This window comes from Onychostoma macrolepis, chromosome 24 (genome assembly GCF_012432095.1).
Source record: "Onychostoma macrolepis isolate SWU-2019 chromosome 24, ASM1243209v1, whole genome shotgun sequence".
NCBI lineage: Eukaryota > Metazoa > Chordata > Actinopteri > Cypriniformes > Cyprinidae > Onychostoma > Onychostoma macrolepis.
The window spans coordinates 9,931,348-9,951,089 of NC_081178.1; the positions used below are offsets into that span (position 1 = coordinate 9,931,348).

General features: G+C 36.2%; 1 protein-coding gene across 8 annotated transcripts in view; it reads left to right on the top strand.

Moving 5' to 3' along the window:
• The window catches only part of phldb2b (pleckstrin homology-like domain, family B, member 2b), a 42,731-nt gene extending 23,538 nt beyond the window's left edge, over positions 1-19,193 (top strand). For 3 of the 8 annotated variants that reach the window (XM_058764718.1, XM_058764726.1, XM_058764725.1), the window contains 16 exons: positions 2,004-2,144; positions 3,170-3,307; positions 5,217-5,345; positions 7,169-7,324; positions 7,576-7,686; positions 7,798-7,887; positions 8,773-8,946; positions 9,857-10,000; positions 11,132-11,237; positions 11,360-11,374; positions 13,496-13,694; positions 16,046-16,136; positions 16,471-16,617; positions 16,877-17,096; positions 17,184-17,269; positions 17,884-19,193. In XM_058764718.1, coding sequence (XP_058620701.1) covers positions 2,004-2,144; positions 3,170-3,307; positions 5,217-5,345; positions 7,169-7,324; positions 7,576-7,686; positions 7,798-7,887; positions 8,773-8,946; positions 9,857-10,000; positions 11,132-11,237; positions 11,360-11,374; positions 13,496-13,694; positions 16,046-16,136; positions 16,471-16,617; positions 16,877-17,096; positions 17,184-17,269; positions 17,884-18,024 — 2,088 coding nt within the window. In that variant the 3' untranslated portion in view covers positions 18,025-19,193. The remainder of the gene's footprint in view (positions 1-2,003; positions 2,145-3,169; positions 3,308-5,216; positions 5,346-7,168; positions 7,325-7,575; positions 7,687-7,797; positions 7,888-8,772; positions 8,947-9,856; positions 10,001-11,131; positions 11,238-11,359; positions 11,375-13,495; positions 13,695-16,045; positions 16,137-16,470; positions 16,618-16,876; positions 17,097-17,183; positions 17,270-17,883) is intronic. The other 5 variants (XM_058764720.1, XM_058764722.1, XM_058764721.1 and 2 more) reach the window with 5 other exon arrangements.
• Positions 19,194-19,742: the final 549 nt, after the last annotated feature.

Consider the following 19,742-nt stretch of genomic DNA (forward strand, 5'->3'; position numbering starts at 1 on the left):
CCTTTTCAACTGTTAAATTACAATATAATTAGTATAATTAGTCTAATATATATATATATATATATATATATATATATATATATATATATATATATATTTCATATTTTCATTTGTAAAATTCAATAAATTTCTTTAAAAGAGTATATTTCTACATCAGGGTTTTATAATATTATATTATAGTTTATTATATTATAGTTGATTGTCTGCGCTTGTCAGATGACCTTCAGCTATACTTTAATTGCTTTCCATTATGGCTTCATGCATGAAGTGTTTTCTGCGTGCAGTGTGTTTTAATCTTGTTAGGTAACTGAATCATATGTAAAGCTAGTCCTATTCCATACTGCTAATTCCTGACCTTTTGGAGAGGTTATAAGAGTTTCCCACCCTTCCTTGGTATGCACACAACCTCACGCACACTTTAATCCAAGAAGGAATGTGCGGGTGTCTTCCCTTCAACTCCTGTATGGACTAATCTAATTAGTCTACTGCGCAGGAGTAGCAGTCATGCGTTGGTTCTGTTATTTATCCATCTAAAGGTATACGCAATAAAACACAAAATGGCCTTGGAAACTAGTTTATAGAAACTATAAATCTGTATTGGCCCTCTTTCTCTCTTGTAGCCCACACAGAAACAGCTGAAGAAGTTTAGAGTTGTGCCCTCCATAGTATAAACTGTGACGAGCAGATATAAACATCACTGTCCAAATATAGCAGGGTCACGCGCATTGTGTTTGGTCGATCTTTGCCTCACACAGTGGAAGAATGTCAGTCTTCTCACCCATATGTGCTGTCCTAATCATATATGCACGAACATGTGGAATCTTCCAGGTCAAAGGTCAGCTTTTTGCTTATAAAACTCAAAATAAGCAGATCACCTTCAACGGATATTGAAAACCTAGATAAATAATTGGTTTAGGAAATGGAGTGTGTAACGCCGCCCCTCTGCTCCTCGAAGTTTCCGTTGAACCCATTCATCATTGTTGGTGTTCATTCAGTGAATCCTGTTTCTCAGAGCTAAAGATCCAAGCAGCTGCCAGAAGGGGGCATGTCCATGCTATAGAGTATAGATGGCTTGCATTAAAGGGCTTTACACCACTTGCATTGACATCTAGGCCAGTTCTAAATGTAGCATTAGGAATCAATTCAAGACCCAGCATTACTAATAAGTTGAGCTTGGAAGGTTAAACATTCACTAATAGCTACTGAAATATATGGGGACAAAATGCACATGATAGCTCCATTTCAAAGCCTAGTGAGCTGCCCTTCTTTTTGCTGTCTACATAGGCAGCTAACTTCTAAGTAAGCATCCTAACCAATACAAAACCTAATAAGAGACTGTGAGCTGCAGTATTATTTATATACTGTTATATTATTTATTAATATTTTTAATTTAATTTTGATATTTTTAGTTTTTATTTTAAGCTTTTATGTGCTTTTGTCATTTTATTTTTATAAAAAATATTTCTTTTTAAATATTTAGTAATTTTTTTTATAATTATTTTAGTAAAGTTTAAGTGAAGTGTTGTGTAATTTAATTTATTTATATTTATTTATTTTAATTATTAACATATGGAGTTTTTACTTTAGTATTATTTGTATAGTATCATAGTATTTGTTAATATTTTAAAATAGCTTTTATAATAAAATTTTTATTTTTCCATTTCAATTTTAGTTTCAAGATTTAGTGCTTCTGTCATTATTTTCAAATATTTCTATTCTATTTAATTTATTTCTATTTTATTTTAAGTAATTTTAGTGCTTGACGTTTAAGGTATTCATCTAATATTTAAACAAAATGTAATGTTAGTGGGAGAGAGAGGGGGCAGGGTCAAACTTGGGACGCTCAAAGCGCAACAGCGTTATATGTCGGCACACTGCCCACGAGGCTATTGGGCTGACTCAATAATTTTGATTTTAAACTGACCTAATGTCTTTTATGTATTTTACTTATTATTGTATTGTTCAGTGTAGTTGTTTGGTTGCTTACATTATCGTGTCTTCAGCAGGGACCTGAGGAGGACACACAGCTGAAGCTGGACGTGAGACGTATAGAGGAGGAGAGGATCCAGGTCCTGAACAATATGGAAGAGTTAGAGCTGAAGATCAAAGACCTGGACAACCAGATGGAGGAGTCCATCAGAGAGGTACAGTAGACACATCTACAGGTCAGGGAGGAAGTGGGAGAGATCGGGGATGGTGGGAGTAGTGAAGGGAGAGTGTCTATGTGGAAGAGTTGTGCATGTGGCGAAGTAATCAGGAGCTGTGATGAGGACCACAGCTAGACAAGAAGGTCTGACCTGCCAAGACTAAATCTGTTTTAGTTTCTCTTACTTAAAGCCTTATTTTCTCTGTTTTTCTGTTTAAACAATGCACTTCATTCCTGATTCAATTTCAGTATTTTAATGCTATAATACACTTTTCCTGCCTGTCATCCTGATTTCTCCTATTTGTTCTTTTCTCTCCATATCACTCTACTGAGGTTCGGAGGACTATGTAAATTTAGAACATAAATAAAGAACATTTTAAAAATAGAAAGAACCTTTTTTCACTATAAAGAACCTTTTGTGGAATGGAAAGGTTCCATGGAATTTAAAGGTTCTTCAAGGAACCATAGATGGCTGTAAAGAATATTTTTAAGGGTTTAGCTGACATTGTTTCTATCTGGCCTACTTTATGGTGTCTTGATCCTTGCAAATTGCTTCTGTTGCATTGTTTTTCACTTGGTCAGGTTGGTTTTGGACATAAGAACGTATCCTATTTCTATGCCCTCTTAACACTGCAAAGTTGTTCATAAAGTCCAAAGCACAAGAGAAGCTATTGTTAAGTTGGCCTTAAAGCAGAAATTCCCATCTCTTGATTAATATTACGTAGGTAGGTTAGTCTTGCACCAGCAGTACCTGCTAAGTCAGCTGTTCCATTAGAGCCCCATTCAGTAAATCCAGAATGTCAGTGTTGTGCTCTAGTTTTATGAGGTTGGGCTTTTATGGGTTTAGAACGTGGGCCTCTTTTTATTTGTGTGAAATGAGGCACCTTCTAGGTGGTCCAGATCGTAGTGAAATGACATCACTGTTTGCCACGAAATCATTGAAATTGTTTCAGTAGTTACTGTAAGTGACAGTGAACTTTAGATTGAGTAAAAAATGAAGTACGAGTTTGTGTGTGTGTTTAGTTGGAAGTGGAGCGCGCTCTGTTGGAAGGCGAGCAGGATTCGGAGATGGCTCAGCTACAGCAGGAGAAAGACGCTCTGGAACAACTTAAAGAGAAGATGGCTGACATCGAGAACAAAGCGCAGACGGAAAAATCTCAGGTATGTGCCATGATAAAGTCTGTATATCAGCGGGAGTACTTAACTGTACCTGGTGACGCTACTAACTTAACTTAATGTGCTCTCCTAAACTGTCCAATCTTTTGGTGTGTACAGTAGTACAGTAGTCAGATTCATTTTTAAGGATTTAGTTCATTCAGATAATTCATATAATTATCAAAAATGTACTATTTATTTATACTACTGTTCAAAATTTTTGTTTTTGTTTCCTTTTTAAAGGAATTAATACTTTTATTCAGCAAGGATGTATTTAATTGATCAAAAGTGATAGAATATTTCATTAATAATTTCATTATTAATTTTTATTGTAAATTTGTTACCCTAATTGAGATTATTGTTGGGTTTTGTGCCAGATAAATGCGGTTAAGTTGTATTATCAGATGGAAATGTATTTAAAGGGATAGTTCACCCAAAAATAAAAATTGTCATTAATTATTCACCCTCATGTCGTTCCAAACCTGTAATGCTTTCATTCAAATTCAGAACACAAATTAAGATATTTTAGATGAAATCCAAGAGCTCTCTGACCTTGCATAGACAGCAATGCAACTGAAACATTCAAGGCCCAGAAAGGTGGTAAGGACATTGTTAAAATAGTTCATGTGGCATCAGTGGTTCAACCGCAATTTTACACGGAAGAGAAGACATTGTTAAAGTCATTACTTGTGTTTTCTTTGTGCACAAAGTTTTTTCGTAGCTTCATAAAATTACGGTTGAACCACTGATGTCACATGGATTATTTTAACAATGTCCTTACCACCTTTCTGGGCCTTGAACGTGTCGGTTCTGTTGCTGTCTATGGAGGGGCAGAAAGCTCTCGGATTTCATCAGAAATATCTTAATCTGTGTTCCAAAGATGAATGAATGTCTTACGGGTTGAGGGTGAGTAATGGCAGAATTTTAATTTTTGGGTGAACTATCCCTTTAAGATATTGCCTCCTTAAATAGCTTTAGTGTAGTTGGCTACTTTTGCTTCTAGTGTTGCTAATGGCTTTTTTAAAAGGTGGGTTTTTTTAGTTATGCTAAGCTATGGTTTCAAAGTATCTTTGCCAGCATCTTTGTATACAGAATGTTAAGTTTACAATACATATTATTACTTTTGAAATATGAATTATAGAGCCTTAAATTCAATTGCATTTCATACACACACTTCCTGGCAGCCTCTCAGTCCATGTCGCAGTTGGTAATCCCGGCTCTGCTCTAAATATGTCTCTGTTAAACTGAGTGACACCGCACACTGTGTTGATGCAGGGGGTTTCTAAGCCAGGAGCTGGTGGAAATCCTGGCACCTGCATCTCAAGTTCAGCCTGACTTCCGGCTCATTCATTCATTTAGCCTGGCAGCTGCGGAGACACTTGAGATACAAACCCTTTAGCTGACGGTCCATTTCTGACGCACTAACTCTTAAAGAGGATGGTTGATTTCTTCACTTATTAAATTTCATTGCAATTAGGATGCTGCCTATTGCCTATGTAGGGACCGAACTATCAAGTGAATGCAATTTTAAAGTTTTGTTGCTTGACAACCATAATCCACCTGCGGCTGTATAATATTACTTGATGCAAGAATTGCTTTGATTATTATTAGTAGGAATTTAGTTATTGAACACTGGTGTTGAACAAAATTGCTGTTGCCGCCACTTGAGGCCATTCTTTGCAGTGTTGTTGACATGCAAAGTGGCCACTTGTTATTTTTCAGTTGTTTGACTGTTAATAACGTCAGCTATCATTTTCCTGCATTTTCATGTTCTTCATTTAATTCAACACCTCCACATCCATCATGCCTCACTTGTGCTGTTACTGACTGTGTAGGAACTAACCCTGCCCACCCCACCTGCCCCGGCACTAACCCTTCTCTCCTCTCTCCCTGCATCCTATGCACGTACGTGCAGGACAAAGCCAAGCTAGATGCGGAGCGTGTAAAGTTAGAGCGACTGGCGCATCTGCTTGCAGAGCAGAAGACTCAGTTGGACACCTGCCCCGAAGCCTTGAAAGAGCAACTTCAGCTGCAGCTCTGCAGGGTCAGTACTCACACACAGCCTTCATCCGCCTCTTCCTCATAACTGGGTCCTTGTCCTCATCATCCCTAGTGCTTGCATCTGTCTGACCTCCATGAAAGACTTTTCGGCTGGCTTTCTTATCTTATATCGCATGCGCTTCTTGTATGTCTGTAATGCACTGCATAATGTTTTTGAATAATTAAAAAAAAAACATTTATATAATCAAAATATTTCTCCTGGCACCGATGGGTCATATTTGATTCTCCAAAATCAAAAGTCTATATTAGTATATATTAATAATCGTGATTATTTTTTTTTACATTCATATATATTTACATTCATATAATTTATATTATATATACATATATTTAATATATAAACATAACATATTTTTCTTAAATGTATATATATTTATATGTATATGTATTTATATATACATAAGTATACACAGCACACACACATATATTATGTAAACAAAAACTTTTATTTTGGATGCGATTAATTGTATATTATTAGTACTCATGATTATAATTTTTCTTCATATTATTATTATTATTATTATTATTATTATTATTATTCAATTTATTTTGTAAATGTTTTTTTGCATTACAATATTGAAAAATTGTGGGTGGAAGAGTGCTTAATTGTTATAAAATAATGTTACAATACTAAAAATCTACAATTAAATTCATTTTTTTATATATTTTAAATCTAATTAAAATATTAATTATTAAATAAGACTACTGTGATATATATATATATATATATTACTTACACACACACACACACACACACACACACACATATATATATATATATATATATATATATATATATATATATATATATATATATATATATATATATTTAATATATAAACAACATATTTGTCTTAACAGTACACACATTATGTAAACAACTTATTTTGGATGTGATTAATCATTTAACAGCACTAGTAAAATTTAATTTTTAGTAAATCAAGTTAACTACAACTAGCTGTAATATGTTTTTTATATTTTATTTAGATATAAATGTCATATTGACAAAAAACAAAGCAATTTTTATTAAATTATTCTAAATGTTTTACAATACAATTTTTCTTCAGATTAATCTAAACTCTCAGAATTTAATTCTTTAATAAAATGTAGTGTTTTCTGAATTTCTATATATATTTTAATTAGTATATATTAGTGATGATTCAGTTTTTTCTTCAAATTATTTTTTTTGCATTACAGTATTGAAAAATTGTGAGGGGAGGGGTGCTTAATTGTCAAGAAAATATCACAATGCTAAAAATCTACAAATATAATTTCTTATTTCTTTATGCCATGTTTCATTCATAAGTTTCATGAGATTCACCCTGATAGGCTGGTACACAATCCCTAATAGTAACCACATAAGATGTTAATTAAGTTATAGGAAGGAACGAGGTTATTTAAAGCTGGCAGGCCTTGAATGAAAGTATGGAGTACAGTAGTTGTTTCGTTGATGACGTGGAATGGCTGCAGAGTTTTTTTATGTCACAGAAGGTCATGTTATGTGAGTGTTGGCGTGATTGATCTCTAAAGGTCAGTGGTGACTGGTGAAAGTTGTGGCAGGTCCTCTGTTCACTGGCATGTTGCGGCGCATGTTTATAGCAGTGATTGGCCTGCTTCCAGCAGAGTGAAACCTTAACCCCTGTCTCCATCCTTGGGGAGGCTGCTGGAGCAGAGGGGATTTGGTGTGAACTGTTGTTGGTGTCTTTGAGGCTTGTTGAACTGTGGGAGTATTACGACTTCATTTCCTTTACACTATATAGGTGTACACTATATATAGATCTAGACCATCATTTCTATGTGAATCAGGATGCAGAGACGCTAGAGGTGGAGACCAAGCGGTTTGAAGACCTAGAGTTTCAACAGCTGGAACGAGAGAGTCGTCAGGATGAGGAGAAAGAGACTCAGACCCAACATATTCTCAGGGAGATCGCAGAACACCAGAGGAGCACCGTCACACGGAAGGTGAGTTTCCTGTTGGTGCCTTCAAGTCATCCTGGCAAGATCTTACTTATGAGTAAGAACTTTATCTGTGTTTAAATGATTTGATGGACAGAAAGAAAAAAGGCTTTTATAAGGCTTATATAAAGACCAAATTAACCAATACTAGTTAGCTTCTACTGTGTTTTTCTATTTGACTGGTCTCCAAAATTGAGGCTCAAAGAAAATCTGTAAATATGATCATTCCAACAAGTTTATATGTGTGACATCTTTAGGAGAGGCTGCTGGCCCTGAAGAAACAGTACACCCAGATTTCCCAGCAGGCTCAGAGGGACAAGGACAACTTTGTGAAGGAAAAGAACAATCTTCAGATGATGCTACAGCGGGTATGTCTGTGTAATATTACTACATAGCCATGCTACACTGCCTTTTCGTCTCCTCATTGAAAGCTGTTATTGGTGCTTCTGAATCATAACAGACTTTCTCGTTTTTCTCAGGAAAAAGAGAATCTTGCCAACTTGGAGAAGAAATATTCTGAGCTCACTGGGGCATTGGGTTTCCCTGTCAGTCCCATCAGTATGAAGGAGGTACGTCTGACAGGATTGTGTGTTCTATGTGAATTTCTTCTCTTGACATCCTCTCTTGGACTGCACATGTGTTATGGGCCTGAGCACTTCAACCATGTGTGGCTGCCCCAAAAGTTTACTATAACACCATGAATGGATCTACAGTAAATAAGGACGTCTTCACTATGATGGCTTTTCGCCCATGCCCTCATCACGACCCTTGCAACCTGGAAATCTTTAGTTGCAGAGGGTTGTTTGTGTTTCCTCACCGTGGAAACAGGGTCTTTTTCCCTGTATTCCAGGATTGCTTCCAGTTGGCTGACGTGTGTCCACCTCATAGTGAATTTTGCCATGCCCACAAAACCCTGTCTCCACTTCCTGCTGACCTCCTGTTTTCTTCTCTTCTTTCCTCTCTGACTATCAAAAATGCTGAGGTAACGCACTAGCAGTGTGCATGCAAGATAATGTTTGTTGCTTGTTTCCTGCTTTCCAAAATACCTCCTAACATGCCGCTTCTTGGGGTCGTTAAGTTTATAATGCTCTTAAAATAACCTCTAATTATTTCCTTTTACTGGTTTATCAGTGCCTTAAATTCCTTGGAGGTTTTTGCTTGGATCCCTTAAACATTAACTGAATTATTTATTTATTTATTTAATAAAAAATTTTAACTTTTTATTTTACTAATTCATTGTTTTTGTTTTTTGTTTTATGTCATTTTTAATTTCATTACATTTTTATATATTTTTTTTATTTTAGTGATTTTTTTTTTATTTATTTTTTTATTTATTTATTTTTCCCAAATTTGTGATTCATCTGTTATTAATATGCTTGTCATTAATCATTTTAACCTACTTGAATTTTCCTATTCACCCCTCTTCCCCCCATTTTCCGAATGGTTTGTTCCAGGGCTATGTTACAGTCAGTGAGATCAATGAACTGTACTCTCAGCTGGGGGTAGATCCCACCCCAGACCCCCTCCCCACCCAAGCCCAGTCCTCTCCGGACGCCCCTTCCACAGGGACTAACACCAGCTCTGACCCCAGTCCTGCGGAGAGCACTGCCCTGCCGGGAGAGGGTGAGGTGTGTGATCAGGATAGTTTATGTGTGTTAGGAATTTAAGCTGGTCCAGGATTTAGTTTGGATTTAGTGTGCACATGCCAAGTATTGGAAAGTGAGTAAAAGTCATGTTACATGGTCACTGTGGGATTTCAAGGTATTTTGTATTGTGTGAATTATGAATGAATTATTTGATTCCCTTTCTCTGATTCTTTTTAAATTAAAGGGGGTCATATCATAAATACAAATATAATAATGTTAATAATAATATTATTATTTATTTTAATTATATTTAATTTATTTGATTTCCCTTTCTCTTAGATTTTTTATTTAAGAGGTCATATCATACTACTATATTATTATTATTATTATTATTACATAATTAATTAAATATATTGCCAATAATATAATAATTTATAAAAATCTACGTTTATAAATTAATATTGATTATATTTTTATAATTTTATTCAGTTTCTCTTAGATTTTTTATTTAAGAGGTCATATCATACTACTATATTATTATTATTATTATTATTATTATTATAATATTAGTAAAACATCAAAGCAAATTCAATTTTTCTTTTTTTTTTTTTATGATATGTCCCCTTTAAGCAAACTATAGCCCACCTTCTTCTCGCATCCTTATTTTCTGATTTTCTCTTTTTCTGTTATTGTCAAAGCACTCTCCCTCTTCCTGTCCACTGTCGTCCTCCATCCCTTCTTCCTCTTTCACTGCATGCTCTCGTCCCAATTCTAAACCTCCCTCTGTGCACTGGCCTGAAGACATGGTCACCTTCCTCAACCCTTCTCCTCCTCCTCCTCCTCTACCTGCCAAAAAACAGCGCCGTCACAGGCAGGTAAACCTTGCAGTATGTATGTATGTATGAGTGCAATTATTAGAGACATTTCTTACCTTTAACCTTCTGTTCCTCAGCATTTCCGCACCCTAGAAGAAAGGAAGCGGTACGGTAAGGAAGGTGGAACTCATTTGAGTGACACTCTTCCTCGTAAGAAGACCCAGCCCACCATAACCCCACAGTTCACCTGTGCCACCCTGGGTCGTAACATACCCTCTAAAGTAAGAATACATTAAACATTTACATATTTGGAAGTCACTAATTTGCATTTTATTGCATTTATATACAGTTTATTATAGTCTTAACTATAACATAGTGGACTTTATTTATTTTTAGTTTCATTTAAATTTTTATATTGTCGTCTTTATATTTTCATTTTTTAATTGTATTAAACTTTTATGAAGTAAGAATACATTATGCATTTGCATATTTCCATAGACATCACTAATGTGCATTTTATTGCATTTTTACAGTTTGTTATAGTCTTAAATGTACAGTGGCCTATTTTTTTATTTCATTTAAATTTTAATATTTTCTTTTTTATATGCTCAATTTTTTAATTGTATTAAACTTTATTTTGTAAAAGTAAGAATATATTATACATTTGCATATTTTCATAGAAGTCATATAAGTCACTAATGTGCATTTTTTGCACATGGCCAAAAACATCCTGTTCAATTCCAAAGACCGAAAAAATAAAATATGGTCATAATAAACTAAATATGTACTGGATAATTTTTTACTGTGTATTGAGTATTTTGTTTGCATTTATGAAATTTAACCAACATCTGTGACGGTCACGATGATATTACTCATAATAAAAATATATTAAAAAAAATTGTATAATGAAAAAATATTAAATATTATTTGGCCATTACGTTTCCCAAAGACTATCCGGTTATGTAATGGCTTATGTAGTAACTTTTAAGTTCCTGGCATACTTTACAGTGTTTTATGAAAACTATATCTGTAAATGTTGCTGTTTATTATTATATTATATTGTATTGTTTTGGTGAATTTAAGTAAAATTAATCATAAATAATTATTCCTTGTTTATTTAGTTGAAGTTAAAATCAAAAAAATATTTTACTCATTTACGCAAATATTATATTCTTGGTTAATATAATATAATGTAATATTAAAAATATCCAGATATTTCTATACACTACTGTAGTTTTTTTTTTTTTTAAGAAATTAATATATTTAATTGGCAAGGCTGCATTAAAAATTAATCAAAATTGACAGTAAATACATTTATAATTTTACAAAAAGCAGCCTTCTGACCTCAAATGTTTGAATGGTACTGTATGTATGAAGTAAAAACTCACTCTAACATTACCCCCTGTGTTTAGCCTCATCCACCTTTAGCTCAAAGCTCCAGCTGTGGGAGTGTGTTGAACCGAGCCCTTGCCATCTCCCCTAAAGAGACACGCATGGATACACACCGCCTGCACAAGGGTAGGGCTCTCCACTGTTTAAAATATACAGTGTTATTCTGTAGCATTACATCATACACATCAAAAATGATGCTTTATAAGTCAAACGTTACCTAATCTTGAATTACTTTCTCTATCCTGCAGGCAAATCTAAGAAAGGTACAGTAGTCTGCTTACAGTAGTCTCGATTGCCTGTTATATAATATCTATTCAAATAACGTCAAAGTCTCTTAGCGTGTCCTCTCTGGCGAAGAATGTCCTCCTTTGGGAGACATTCATTGCCTCGGTCATTGGCTGATATCAACCACACTCTCATTGCTTTTAATGTGTCTGATCTCACTGGAAGTGTTTCTTCAATTTTATGCACTGTTTGACTCACCAGGGCCTTTTATGGGTCTTATTGGACGAGGTTGAATCTTGAATTAAATAAAGCTGCTATTTTATACACATTACAAAGGCATGAGATTATTTATTTCATACAATGGTGTGATGTTATTCTGGTAATTCAGTCCTGCATGATGAGGTGTGTCTGTAGTCATTTGTTTTTGTTTTATTTCTATTCATAGACTTTAATTATTATGTCACCCTGCTGTTTATGGTCTAGAGAGATGATGGTGGGTGTTTATGGGTATTCTGACAGGAATGAGGCATGGCTTCTATGAAATTCCTCCAAAATTCCTCTGCAGAATATACAAAGTTTAGGTGCGGCCAGATGCGAAATCTTTCACCCTCAAACGAATTTCCCCATCACATAGATTTCTATTCAAACGCCTGCAAAAATTTTCAGAACAGCGGTAAATGTGACCTCACCTTTCTTAAAATGAAAAAAAATCATTACCCAGCATGCAACACCACCACGGTCACTCATGGTCTCAGCAGTTGTTTGTGTTGTAACTCTGTAACCATTGCCACATTAAGACTCTGGATCATCAAAACAAGCCAAGCAAGACCAATTAAAGTGAGTCTCCTTATAAGGACTTGATGTCCTCCAATAGGAAACGTTTGTTCCATCTGGGTGGAAACTTTCTGCATTTATTTATTTGTTTTGTGAAGATAGTGGAAGAATGTTGCGATCATGAAGGATAGGAAATGCTTCCATTCTATTTTTTCAAACAAATATCTGACCTGATGGGTTTATTTGTGAACTTTTTCTTTTTAATTCCCCAGCTTTGATTGTTAAATCACTAAAGCTTTTTTTTTCATTAATATGTGAGCATTATGAGTTTACTGTTGTAGATGAAAAGCTTGACTGTATTGTCAGATGGTTTATCTGAAGGTCCCTAGGGTCGGATCATCAGAGAGGCGGGTCTCTGCTTTTTCTCGATGTGGTTGATGTTATCAAGGTTGTAGTGGAGTCAAGTCTCATTTCCTCTGAGCTAATTCTAGCAGTACTAGTTGTTCTAGCTACAAGTTAAACAGTGTATCTTCAGGAGACAGCATCTAAACCGATATTAAGCGCAAATATATAAATCCATCTCTTTGTTCTGGACTTGTAGCTGAAGAAGGGCATCATTAGGGGCTTGGGATCCAATCTATGAATCGGAGTAAGGTATTTTCTTACATACACTATCATTCAAAAGTTTCGGGTCAGTAAGATTTAATGTTTTTGAAAGTTTCATATGCTCACCTGAGCTGCATTCTTTTGACCAAAAACACAGGAAAATAGTGAAATTATTAGAATTTTTAAATGTTTTATTTTAATAAATTTTAAAATGTAATTTATTCCTGTGATGGCAAAACTGAATTTTCAGCATCATTACTCTTCAGTGTCATCATTCTAATATGCTAATTTCGTGCTTGTGAAACATTTCTTATTATCATTATTGATAGCGTTTTTGTGGAAACTGATACAAATATGATGACAAATATAAAATAGAATAGCATTTATTTGAAATATAAACTTTTGTAATATTATAAATGTCCTTACTGTCACTTTTGATCAATTTAATGTATCCTTGTTGAATAAAAGTATTAATTTCCTTTTAAAAAAAATCTTACCCCAAACTTTTGAACAGTAGTGTGTGTTGTCAGGATATAATTGCACGGTGGCTGGTCTTTGTGAGCACAGTCAAGGGCCCCAGGGTGCCCCGGGCAGTGCCTGGCCAGAGGACACTGAGCTGGGCAGCAGGAATGGAGAATCTGCTCCTGGGAGTGATGCTGCACTCTCAGGTAAAGCTGAGATAGCCCTGAAAACAGGAAGGAAGAGTCATGTGGTGTTATTTCATAGTGTTCATTATTGCTAAATTCATGTTTTCTTTGATTGGTTGGCATGTTTCTCAGGGCACAGTCAGCAGCACATTGGCGAGGAGCACCGTACGCGGTTGAGTGATCTCGGTGGCCGTGCATCCTCACAAACCAACGTCTACCTAGACTCCTTTGGTTACCAAGATAACGGCCGTGCCTTTGATACGCTGAGTGTGGACAGCTCAGACAGCATGGAAACCAGCATTTCTGCCTGTTCGCCCGACAACGTCTCCAGGTGAGGGAGTGCTTTTTTTTTTTTGTCTTCTGTCTTCTGTCTGGGTCTGACAAAACCTTTGTTTGGTGGCATCTGGGGATTTTTGGAAAAGCTATTTATATAGTGTGTATATATAAACTTCCTTTAGAAGTTTCAGTGTGCTTTTTTATTTTTTTTAAGAATTTTGTTTCAGCAAGGATGCTGGAAAAAAAAAAATATCACTTTCTACAAAAATATTAAGCTGCACAACATTTTTCAAAATTGATAATAAAAAACGTTTCTTTATCACAAAATCTGCATAGTTTTGATCAAGTAATCGCAGCCTTGTTGCGCCTAAGAGACTGCTTTCAAAAACATTTTACATAGTACTTATATTATATTTTTTTAAAAACGTAGAAATCTATTGTATGTCCCCACTTAGATTCAGACTGAAGTCTGTTTCTACAGACGGATCATATAAACTCATGACACATACCATGTCTTTGTAATTGAAAACATTTCCACAGCTCCTTTTGTAGTTCAAGCCAAGAGTTCTGTCTGGGGTACAATGAATGAAATATTGAGAACAAGGGCAACATGTGAGGAAAGAATAGAGAGAAAGCCAGAGCAACTGAAATCCTGGAACCGTGTTTGAATGCTCTGGTGACTGGTCTCATGTAGGTTACCATAAACCTCAAGTCTGTTTGAAAGTGACTAGTTGAAGACCTTAGTGAAAAGACTTTGACAGATGAGACCACATGAGGTCATTACTCAGAGCGATGTGTGTTTATGCTGTGTGCATTTGTGTGTGTGTGTGCTGGAGGCAGCAGATCGGCGCTTGTGTAATTTGAGTGGTTTGCTTGAATAATGTGAGTTCTGAGGGGCCCAAGAAGGACCGTTGGTACCCCCTCCTCTGCTCCGGGGATGGATCCACTCAGGTTACAGCAGGAACAGTTAGAGGAAACCGATTCAGGGTTTCTTCCCCCCAGTTTGAATATAATCAGCCACAGAGCGCGGGTTTAGGCTGTTCTTAGGTCTTTGTGTGTTATGTTCCACTTCTGTCTACTGGTTCTTTGGGTTCTAAATCAGGAATGACCTCTGTTCATCTCCGGCATCACTGGTAAGATACCATAAAGATGAAAGAACTGATTGATGAAGGACATGAGAGGAATACAATGTGTGCAGAGGAATGGAAAAGATGGAAACAAGGTGGCCAGATGTTATGGCTAGGCGATCAAATGGAAGATGAACAAAATAATTTATTTGTTTTATTCATTTTAAATCTGTTATAGACATAATGGAGCTGGTTTTGCATGATGGGTTTGCTGTTTGCATGATGGGATTGTCCTGATTTGGATTTTGGATCATCTTTGAATTGCATCTTCAGTTGTGAATTAACATAAAAGAGTCAAAAAAGCTTTTGTAAACCTGCTATAAGAACTATAAAGTCGTCTTCTTCATCATGCATGCAGAGGCATCTTGTTAATGACTGACAGCTGTCCATCACCAGATTCCAAACCGAAACCAGTCAATTTCAGCACGTTCATAGAAACGTCTAGAAAAATCAAAGTACTTTGCATGCAAGACTGGCACAGTAATTAGAAATCTATTTGACCACTATGAAGTCCTCAGTATCTGCTCTGTGAATTCTGATTAGTCCTCCAGTTTAATATTTGCATAAGTTGTGATTGGTCTTTTCTTTCTTCCATCTATCTAACAATCAATAGCCAACTTGTCAACTCCTAAACAGAGTTATGTGTTGATTCTTATTTGCATATCTGACAGAAAATTATGCACGCTAATTGACTGCATTTAATTTATGCAAAACCAGTTACGCTTCAACTTTGCTCAGTTCATTTGTAGTTTGCAAGAACTGTCGTTGCCATTGTCCGTTATCTGTTACTGCAAAGTGTATTATTGAAGGGTATGTTTTGTTTTATGGACAGCTGTTTCGGGAATGCCAGGGTTTGACGTGGAAGATGATTCCCATATATTCTTTACAGGTGAAGGTTGTAAGGATGATATTGTGGAACCAAGCAGTGAGGTGAAGGTTTTAGGGGGAAATTTGAAGTTTTACTGAAAGGAGGGGCTGGTCAGATCTATTCCACGTGTTCTTTTTGAAGTCTAAATGGAAAGCATCAGACGTCAGACTGTGGGCCGCACTCTCTATGCCTGGACTGTTAATGTGTTCCAGTGCTGACCAGCTTTATTGGTTCCTTCTGTATTCTCCAGCTTATACATACATACATGCCAATGCACATACGACATGTTTACATTTGCAAGTGTATGCATTCTTCTCACATGCCTAGTTGAGATTTCTTTGGTGTAGCATTCACTCTGAAAAGTGAAATGTAATGCCTTTTCACATTAAATTTTTTTTTTTTTTTCTGCAGCGCTAGCACCTCCAATGTTTCCAAGATGGAGGAGATGGAACGTCTTCTCCAGGAGGCTCAGGCAGAGAAGCACCGGTTCTTGGAACACAGGGTATTGAAACGGCCACACAAACCTGCCACTTCTTGCTAGAGCTGACATCAGTTTCACAATCCAGTCTTTCGGCATGTCATAAACTTAAATGAACCCCATTTGGCTTCACGGATTTTAAACCGTGAGCTTGTTTGCTCTGTTAGAAGTTTCTCGGTCAGCCATAAATGGCAACAAATTCGGCTTGAAATGCAGGAGCGCTGTGGGAAACGAGTCGTTCTTCCTGTTTCTGATGTCGTTCATGGGAGTTTAGGCTGGAACAGAGAGTACTAATTGTGTGCAGCTTTAAAAAGCAACTTGTTTCGGTACAGAACATTGTCATTTGTTTGTGTCTCAGGAGAAAGAGATGGAGAATAAGAGCAGGGCTCTTGAAGAGGAGAGGAGACGGCGAGAAGAGCTAGAAAAACGGCTGCAAGAAGAAACCAGCAGGAGGCAGAAACTCATCGAGAGAGAGGTGAAACTTCGTGAGAAACAGAGAGCACAGGTGAGTTCTGTGCTGAGATATGCATCGCTAACAAACACTTAACTTTAAGCATCTTTGTTTTGTAACTTGCCCCATAACGTCACAGACATGAAACCTAAAACCATATAAGAATATGCTAACAACTGAATAGTAACATGCTAAAACATCCAGAACACTTTAGCAACCACACAAGAACAGACTAGAAAATGTAAACATCTAGTTTTAGATTGATTTATGCACAAATACTTAATGTCCTATACTGTATGTGACCCTGCCGCAGTCTCGTCCCCTCACACGCTACCTACCTGTAAGAAAAGACGATTTCGACCTTCGTGCCCACATCGACTCAGCCGGCCACAACACAGAGACTTGTTACCACGTCTCCATCACAGAGAAAACCTGCAGGGGCTTCCTCATTAAGATGGGTGGCAAAATCAAAACCTGGAAGAAGCGCTGGTTTGTCTTCGACCGTAACCGCAGGACCCTGAGCTACTATGCAGGTGATTTTCCCTTCACTTATTTACTCATGAAGTTGGTCGATTGAAATTATATCAGTATTGATTTTTGTGCTTTTTATATGGTTTCAGATAAACATGAGGCCAAACTAAAAGGAGTGATTTATTTCCAGGCCATAGAGGAAGTATATTACGACCACTTAAAGAGTGCCCACAAGGTACTTTTCCTCTGCAACTGATAAATATCAATATAATAAACTTTATATACAGTGTTTACAGTAATTTTTAGCTTTGATTTGATTAATTATTTAATCACAATCATTTTAATATTTAAATGTTCTTTTTAATGTCATTTCAAATATAGCTTAACGTTTTTGATTTGATAATTTATTGACATAAATAACATAGTATTTTATTAAACATTTAACATTTAAAATCATTAATAACAGCTAACATTTGACCATGACATTTATTATGAAAACTATAAATGATTAATGTTCAGTGATGTTTTACTGACTTTTAAATTAAAGTCAAGTCTGTAATAAGAGAATTATTGTTATTTATTTAATTTAAAAAATATATATTATTATTATTTTTTTTAATTCAGGGGTGTCCAATCCTGCTCCTGGAGTGCCACTGTCCTGTAAAGTTTAGCTCCAACCTCATTTAAACACACCTGAACCTGAGTTTGTTGAGGCAAGCTGGAGGTGAACTCTGCAGGACAGTGACCCACCAGGACCGAAGTGTGGACTCTCCTGTTTTAATGTTTCAGTGCTGACCCCTAGAGGCCAAACTGTACTCTTACCCCTCTCTCTCCTTCTCTCTTTCTCAGAGTCCAAACCCTTCACTCACGTTCAGTGTGAAGACTCATGACCGCGTCTACTACATGGTGGCGCCCTCTCCAGAAGCTATGAGAATATGGATGGACGTTATCGTAACAGGGGCAGAGGGATACACTCAGTTTATGATTTAGATGTCTGTCGGCAGAGAAGGAATATGCGCAGTGTGTGGACTTAAAAACCACTGGACTTGATCTGCACTCTTTCACATGCTGGTTTCAGTATTGATTCCCCCAAACGCTGGACTGATCTTGTTATTTTTGCGTTCGTATCAGTTTTTTACTCTCAGTCCACAGTATTGAAGCTTTTCTCTTCGCTGCCTTTATATTTTTTTTATGCAACATGAACTTTTACTTGGCGGCCCAGATAATGGAATGGAGCACATATCCTATAATTTCATGTGTATGTTTGTGCTTGTGTCTTTTGGTATTTCGTCTGTCTGATTGTGTGAAGAGAGAAAGACGTGTTAAATGATATTTAGTGCCAGTGTGCCACGTTGTGTGTGGTCTGTTTGCTACCTTGTGTACAGGGCCTCAGGGACACACACATTATAATATAAACAGCTGTCAGCTGTTCTGCCAAAGATGAAATGCACACTGACCACACACTATAGAGTTTATGTATAGATGCGTGTATTGGTGTTTGCCAGTGCCTTCAGTTCTATATTATACTGATATATGCCTTTTATACTCAACATTCAGATTAATCAAAGGTGCTATAAGACTATTTTAACACTACAGTTATTCGTTACAAAAGTCTCACAACTTCCAAATCACTAAAGCTGCTTGCCGTATAGGTATTACACAGGATAAAACACAAAGACTAGGTTTTTAGTATGTTTTATAATACTTGATCATTTTATCATAATGCATATGTAACTTTTGCATTTTTATGAATTGTATTCAATGCTTTTGGCCCGTTTTTAGGCTATGATTACTTGTATTTGGTTTGACGTCATCAGAAAACCGAAAATTTCTTTGATCCCTAGAATTAAGCTTCAGGTAAAGCCAGTACTACAATACAACATGTCATTGATTTCCTAATGTTTGTGTGGGTTTATTAGTTTAAGTCCAATCAGACTGTATTTGTAGTGTAATTTCATTACTACCAGCAGGAGGCGACAGCCATGCTGAAATTGTTAGCCATAAGCTTTTATCTGTGAATTAGCCAGTAGTCTGTTTTGAATATTGTTAATACTCATTTGAGACGCATATTTATACTTTTGTTTACCATGCATGCACCTTTATTTTTGCATATGTATATTGTTTATGATCTATGTCTACTTGATAAACCTTTGACTATGTCCTGTGAGTATACAGTCGTCAATCTAGACGTATTACCTCGTTCCCTGCAGGCAAACAAGACACGCTGGACTGAAATCAAATGAAGGATTTGAGTAATAACAGGGTGGTGAGTAGATTAGTCAGTTTGTTCAGGATTACTGCATAGATTGAGTGTTTTTCCAGGTCTGATTACTTACAAACTCGCTTTGCACTCCAAAGGACGCTAGATAAACCTATGTTCTACAAATTCGAATATTTACATGCGTATTATCATTTAGGCCCAAACATCCTCCGAGCAGGCGTGTGCGTGAGTGTTGAGCCCTGCAGGCCTGCTCTAATTTTTCATGTACAGCCTTGTTAGGATGTGAATGCTGGGTTTAGGTTGTCTGACATCATCCTTGCTATGATTAATGTCCTATATTTGGTTTTCTTTTGTGGGAATACTGTCCTTTACTTGTCCTTCATTTTGAGCGAACACCGTGTATGCAGGATTGTCCCGTGAGGAGGTGCAAACTCGAGCCAAGCAAATCATTTGTCAGTTCCCTTTAAAACCACACTTTCTTAGAAAG